The sequence below is a fragment of the Hydra vulgaris genome, chromosome 15, assembly GCF_038396675.1.
Source record: "Hydra vulgaris chromosome 15, alternate assembly HydraT2T_AEP".
Lineage (NCBI taxonomy): Eukaryota > Metazoa > Cnidaria > Hydrozoa > Anthoathecata > Hydridae > Hydra > Hydra vulgaris.
In genome coordinates this window covers 16738923-16746498 of record NC_088934.1, presented here as the reverse complement: position 1 = coordinate 16746498, position 7576 = coordinate 16738923, and the positions used below count along the sequence as shown (strand labels likewise).

The following is a 7576-nucleotide window of genomic DNA, read 5'->3' as shown; positions in this document are numbered from 1 at the left end:
ATCCTAGAATAACTAATATCATAAACTCTCAGATTTAGGAAAATTGAAGTCGGCAATAATTTGCCGACCTCAATCTTTTAGAGGTCGGCATCAGGTCAGCAAAAAAAATTTGATACAAAGGTCTTACCATAAATTATCGAGATAAGGTCGGCAAAAAATTGCAGACCTCAAACACTTTAAGATCGGCACTTTTGGAATTAGGGTCGGCATTCGGCAATGCCGACCCGAATTTCGAGGGTTTATATATATATATATATATATATATATATATATATATATATATATATATATATATATATATATATATATATATATATATATATATATATATATGTATATATATATATATATATATATATATATATATATATATATATATATATATATATAAATATATTGTTGTATTGTATTATATCGTATTATAATATTTTATCTTCTCTTATTTTGTACTGTTTACTGTATACTATATATCTTAAGTAGAGAACCACTATATTATAAAGGGCTTAAGTTTACACATTAATACCAATATTCATTGATTTAAAACCTGTATTATCTACCATATCATCTACAATATCATCTATAGTTAATATTAAGCTACTATTTCAGTATACAAGGATACATATAGTTTAATATTTAGTTTGCTCATCTATAGTTGCTAGTAAACCTCACATATCCCATGTATCTAATATATCTTCAAAACTAGTTCTAGTCTTCATCTAAATATATTTTATATTGTTTCTTAATTATTTAAAAAGTAAGTCTTTTGCTTTTTTTTGTAGTTTTGTATATTAAAAACTATATCTTAATTAAAGACTAATAGTAATAGATAATAATAACCTAATAATAACTAATAATAATCTTTAAATTTGATTAAATTACCTAAAGTAATCATATTAAACTAAATATATTTAAAAAGTAAACAATATTTAGATTATTAAAGACTTAATACTCTGTATGCTATAAAATAGGCATAAAGTTTCCTTGTGATATTTGTTTCAAATTAGTTTCAAGTAATCATAAAGGCATACAATGTGATTCTTCCAATAAATGGATCAAATGTAACAAGGTAACTAATAAATGCTGCAATTGTTTAATGTCAGAAACAGGCGATTGGCACTGTTACATATGTTTGCAAAACACTCTACCGTTCTTAAACTTTTCTGATAATGAGCTCATGTTAACTATAAATGGTGCATAACGATATGAAACACCTAATCAAAAAATCTTTTTAAAAATCCTAAATACATTGTAAATATGTAAATACTATGATACAACTGAATACAATCATGCTATTAATAAGGATTCTAAAACTTTTGTTCATAATAATTTGTCATCTTTGACATTCTACATTGACAACCTTAGATGTCTGCTAGCCCTTATGAAAAATAAAACCAAATATCATTTCAATATCTGAAACTCGCTTAAAGCAAAATTAAATGCTAAGAACTGATATTTCATTAAGTGACTACATCTTTGAACATATTGAATGTTATTCCAACAGAGGAAAGACACCTCTATATGTAAAATCAGACTTGAAACCCAAATTGTGGTCTGAACTTCAAATTCTAAAACTAAAGAAACTTAAATCAACCTTAATTAAATTTTATTGCTAAATGAAAAAAATATCATAGTGGGATGTATTTACCGTCACCCTTGTATGTGCACAGACAAGTTTAATAATCAATTCATAAAAACTCTACATTACAAGTTATCCTTAGAAAATAAAGCTATAATGATCTAAAGAGACTTCAAAATTAATCTTTTGAACTATGACTCTTGTAATAATGCCTATTAATAAAATCTAACTTTTTTGATTCTATGTGCTCTTTTTCTCTATTCCCATTTATTACCCGACCAACTCGAATAACACCCCAATCCAAAACACTAATAGATAATATATTCCTAAACTTTGATGGTTTTCTAATTTTATATCTGGCAGCCTTAGAGTATCTTTTGCTGACAATCTTATGCAGTTTATCGCTTTTCCTGGCAATAGTATTAAACAACCACAAAGAAAAATATACTGTCGCTGTTTTAAACACTTTAATGAAAAGTTATTTTTTAAAGACCTTAAAGACGCTGAATAAGTCATCAAGTCACTTATAGCATCAATAGTTCTTAATTAAAATTTCTAGAGATTGTTAACAAAATATTTGATTATCATGCCTCTTAAATTATCTTTTAAGAATACAAATAAAACTATATCAAAACCGTGGATTACTATTGGCATCATTAAATCAATACATATTAAAAATAAAATTCACAAAAAATTTATAAAATATAAAAATTAGAAATTAAAAGAAGAATACTTTCTAAAGTTTAAATATAATCGGAGTTAAATAAGCAACTTGTTCAGTTATTCAAAAAAATCTTTCAATGAAAAATTAAACAATCTTAAAAACACATAGAGAGGAATAAAAATGATTATTGCTATAAAGCTAAACAACCACAACACCATTAAAAGTTTGACTATAAGTAACCAAATTATAACTGATAATTTTCTGATCACAAACTTATTTCATGACTATTTTTCCACACTTGCGGAAAATCTTTCCAAATTAATCATCTCTCTTAGGCATAACTTTAATCACTACCTTAAAAACCAAAATACTAACTCCTTCTATATAACCCCTGTTACACCCCAAGAAGTAAAAGGTTGTATATCCAATATGAACCCTAAAAAAAGCACTGGACCAAACTGCATTCCTACATAAATATTTATCTTAGCATCTAAAGAATTAGGCTACCATTTTGAGCACTTTAATAAACAAATCATTCAAATCTGGAGAGTTTCCTGACTTATTTAAAGTTGCTGAAGTTGTGCCTATTTAAAAAAATGGATCCAATCTCGACCATTATTACTATCGTCCTATATCTTTACTTTCAAATATTGGCAAACTAATTGAAAGATTTATGTTTAACAGACTAAAAAAATCTTTTTAAATCAATTTAATAGTCTCTATAGCCTTTAATTTGCCTTCCGCAAAAAGCACTGCGCAAATCAAGTACTCATTGATAAAACCGAGACAATAGGCAAAGCTCTTGATTAATAGTTTGCTGCTAAAGTGTTTGTTGATTTGCAGGAGGCGTTTGATACTGTTAATCATGAAGTTCTACTGACTAATTTAAATGATTATGGTGTCAGAGTAGTTGCCCTTAAATGGTTTAGGTCGTACCCCTGTTCCACAGGGCTCAATTTTAGGTCCTATACTCTTCCTCGTTTACATAAACGATCTGAACTTAGTTTCAAATTCTCCAAACCATGTCATTTTGCTGGTGATACTAATCTTCTTATTGTTAGTAAATCTCTTCAAATACTAAGTAAAAATCTTTATCATGACATTGCATGCTTGGTTCAATAGTTAAAATCAAATAAAATTTCATTAAATTCTAAGAAGTCTGAAATAATTATCTTTAAATCTCAAGACAACAAAAAAAACTTAATTTCAGAATAAGCGGTAAAAAAATTAATACTGTAGTTAAGATCAAATATTTGGACATTATATTAGATGAAAGTCTCTTGTTTCACTAACAATTAAAATTCCTCTACTTAAATTAAAAATCTTATAAAACTTTAAAATATGTCTATACGAACAGTACATTTCCAGCAAAGCAATTTCAATTCAGACTTATGGTACTGTTTATCAGATATTTTGAAGTTAGACGAACTCATCTATTTGTTAAACTGTCTTTTTGTGTGGGACATCATTCATAATACCATGCTTATTGCTTTCAACAATTATTTTAAATTTACAAGTGGTACTCATAATTACAAACTTAGATCTGTATCTTGTTATATTCTAGCTTTAAAAAAAACAAGTAAATATGGCATTCAATCTACTAAATACCAATCAGTTCACTCTTGGAACTCTCACCCTTTTTCAATAAAAATAAATCTTCCAAACATTACTAGAAATGCTTTTATTGCCAAAATCAAAAAATTTATCCTCCATAAAAACACTCAATAAAGTTCTGACGCACATCATTATCACTGTCTTATACCTTTAATTAATTTTGACGATTTTTCTAAAGTATAACAGTTTTTAGTTTTCCTTACTTTTAAACTTATACAGTTACCTTTTCTTCTACTTCTTATCCTTCTGTTTATTACTTGTATGCGTGTATGAACCTGTTGTTATATTTATATGCATGTATTCATTATGCGTATATATGTCTGTGTGTATAAGAATATGTATATGTGTGTACGTATAATAAATCTACTTATTTATATGTGTTTATTTATTACATATATATGTGTGTATGTGTGTGTGTATATATGTATATGTATATGTGCGTGTCTGTGTGGGTTTGTGTTTGAGAGTGACTGAATGTATAAATGTAGGCATAGCTTCTTATTTATAGCACAACTCCGAACAACCACCCTTATGCCCTTATTATTATTGTTTAGGTATTATCATCTTTGTAAATGATATTGTTATTTTTATTAGTGTTATTGTTGTAAATCATTACTGTTATTATTATAATTATTATTTTTATTTCTACTGCTTTTATTAGTATTAGTATTCTTGTTATTAATATTACAGCATTACTATTATTTATTTTATTATTACTATTAATTTACGATTGCATTATACCGTTGCAGGTATAAAAGGCCTCAAAAGTTTTTAACTGTTTGTAATTGTTCCTCACAATTGTATATATTTATGCAGTTATTAAAGTAAAAATATATTGATTGATTGATATAAACTTACGATTCATATGCACATTTTTCTTATAAATCAAAAACAAGTTTAGCGCAAAATGTCTATACCGATAGAAACCAATCAGAAGAAAACTTTCGATATTGATTGGTCTATTAAAATGCTTTGGCTATATTTCATGGTTTCCACTTACAATGACTTTTAGTTTAAAAACATGCGCAAACTGGCAATTTCGAGATTTTTAGAAGGCAGTGGCTACGGTACCGGCTGCTGGATTTCTAGCGCCAGCTGCTATAGTACCGGCTAGTCTGGGTTCTAGCTAATACGTAACTATTTGTTATTTTTCAAGACGTCCGCATTTGAAAATTGTTAGTGCTATAAATATTTTTTATAACATACCATATTTGTATCAAGAATGGATGTTGGTAGTGTATTTAATAGTTTCAGCGAGCTTAAGCAGGCAATACTAGAGTATGAACGATTGTATTTTTTATCATTATATGTTCGAGACAGTCGAACCATTGATTTAGCAATCAAAAAAGGATTAAAGCGCTATATCAATAAAGAATTAAAATATTATTATCTAACGTATTGTTGTTATCATGGTGGGCGCCAGTTTAAGTCAAGATCAAAAGGTATTCGTCCAAATCAAAGGTACGTCTGAAAATGAGTATTTTGTTTAAATTAGTATAAGAAAATAAAAAATAAAAAAAGATTGTAGTTAAAGTCTCGAAAATTTTTTAATTTATTTTTTCTTCGGTCTTTTTTGCTAACGATATTTTAATTTATTTTTTCTTCAGTCTTTTTTGCTAACGATAATTTAGCTGTTTTACTTCATAAAATCTGATTTAGTTTAACAAAGGATGTTAACTTTATTTTTATCATTGATTGTTAGCACATATAACATTAAATGTCCGTTTACTATTTGCATTGGTGTTAGTGAAGATGGAGAACAGCTCTGTGTTACCAAAGTTATTAATGAGCACAATCATGCAATTGATAAGGTAAAAAATTTTTTATTTAGTATTTGATCATCGAGTAAGTACTTTTTTAATATATACTGGTATTTTAATATATAAATGTGAGTTCAAAAATCAAATAATTATTTGATATTGTAATTATTTCAGAATATGTTCCAAGAAACTAATTGATTACATCCTTCTCAGCTTTAGACAAATTTTTTAAATGTATAAATAAAAATAATTTTAAAACTTTTGAAATTTTTTATTTTATTTTATAGAAATTATATTATTTGAAATCTTTTTTTGTATGCTATTTTTTTTATGGCAAAAAATTTTTTTTATGAAACAAAAATCATTATAATTAAAAATGATGAATGTAAAAAAATTACAACATAACATAAAGACAATAAAGTAAAACATTTTTAAAGTGTTAACATTTGATGATTATAGGGAATATTTAATTCATATACTTAATATAGAACCAATAAAAGTTTTTCAAAACTATTCATTTGGTTTATTATTACCAAATTTATATTGATATCCTTTTTAGTATTAATAAAGTAGCTCATTATTTAAACTTAAATTTTAATAATATAATAAGTTTCTTGGAAGAAATTTTTAAATGATATTTAATTTTTTCTTAATACAAGTTTATATTTTAGTATAGTTTTTATTTTATTAGTTTACGTTCAAGTAATAATTTTTAAATTATTTATTTAATTTTCATTGTTTTCGATTATTTAGGAAATTATAGAAAGGCTTCCAAAAAATAGGAAAATAGATAATGAGCAAGAAAATAATGTGAGGCAAATGTTGAAATTACATGGTAATAAATGGCTTATTCATGAGCATATTCAAAATGAAACAGGTGATGATTATTAAGTAGCTGTATGCTAGCTGATTTTTATGAAGCTTTTTAGATTTAGAAATATATAACTATATTTTAACTTGAAAATAATACAATAATCTCTTTTTCTCAATGTTTTATATTGATAGTTCTGCACTTGTGTGATGCCCTTTCAAACACGAATTTATTACTGAACAGAACTAAGAACTTTCATTGATACAATTATCAATTCTGAAAAAACTTTAATTCATTGTAAAACCAAAGGCGTTTGCAATTTATAACACTTGAACATGACTAATAAGTTTTCCTATCACTGCTTACTTAAGTAGTTCTCAATTGAATCGGTATTTCTTAATGTTTTAGTCATAAGACAATTTTTAATACTATATAATGTAATAACAATATATTTCATGAATTTTTTTAATTTTTATTAACTTTATAATTTTTCTTATTTCATTTTGTTATATTGTTATAATTTCTAATATTACCTATTCATCATTAAACATTTAGGGAAGAAGATTACATTAAAAGATATCCATAATTTAGCGTCTAAGGAGAAGGGTTCAACAGATGTAGAGTCTTTACTGGCAGTCTTTCAAAACTGTGATGGTTTGTTTTTGTACTTGTTTTTTTTTTTTTTTTTTTTAATTTTAATTTACTTTTTTAACTGAGTTTGACTTGACTTGTCCATTAAAGAGTATTAACCTCTTTTTATATTGTAGAAAACAAGACTTACTCATACAAACACTAATTTGAATTGTTCATATAAATTATATTCTATATTACCCATATTTAACTATATTACATATTCCTTAGCAGAACTAACAAAACCTTATTATTATTCATTATTATTCTTAGTTTAAATTTAATATTTTATTTGTATTTTAATTTATATTGCTTTTTCCAAGTGTGTGTTTATTTTGTAACAGGTGCAGATGTAGATATAAAATGTGACAATAGTGGTACTATCCAGACAATATTTTTCCAGGATGCAGAAATGAAGAGATTTTTTTCATTGTATCCTGAATGCCATTATACATTGTCCTGGCAATTGGTCCAAATGGAGAAAGTGAAATTGTTGCTATTTTTGTAACAGCATCTGAGGA

General features: G+C 25.9%; 1 protein-coding gene across 1 annotated transcript; it reads left to right on the top strand.

The window, feature by feature from the left end:
- The first annotated feature begins 4890 nt into the window (after positions 1-4890).
- Positions 4891-7576, top strand: LOC136092262 (uncharacterized). The gene is made up of 5 exons (XM_065820082.1): positions 4891-5315; positions 5557-5665; positions 6368-6491; positions 6981-7079; positions 7400-7576. The coding sequence occupies exons 1-5, from the start codon at positions 5077-5079 to the stop codon at positions 7561-7563; spliced, it is 735 nt and encodes a 244-aa protein (XP_065676154.1). The 5' UTR covers positions 4891-5076; the 3' UTR covers positions 7564-7576.

Excerpts from the sequence above, each read along its gene's own strand:
- LOC136092262 (XM_065820082.1), top strand. The coding sequence starts at position 5,077 with ATGGATGTTGGTAGTGTATTTAATAGTTTCAGCGAGCTTAAGCAGGCA. Across the intron at positions 5,316-5,556 it reads GGTATTCGTCCAAATCAAAG|CACATATAACATTAAATGTC; the intron begins GTACGTCTGAAA and ends ATTGATTGTTAG. Across the intron at positions 6,492-6,980 it reads GCATATTCAAAATGAAACAG|GGAAGAAGATTACATTAAAA; the intron begins GTGATGATTATT and ends TTAAACATTTAG.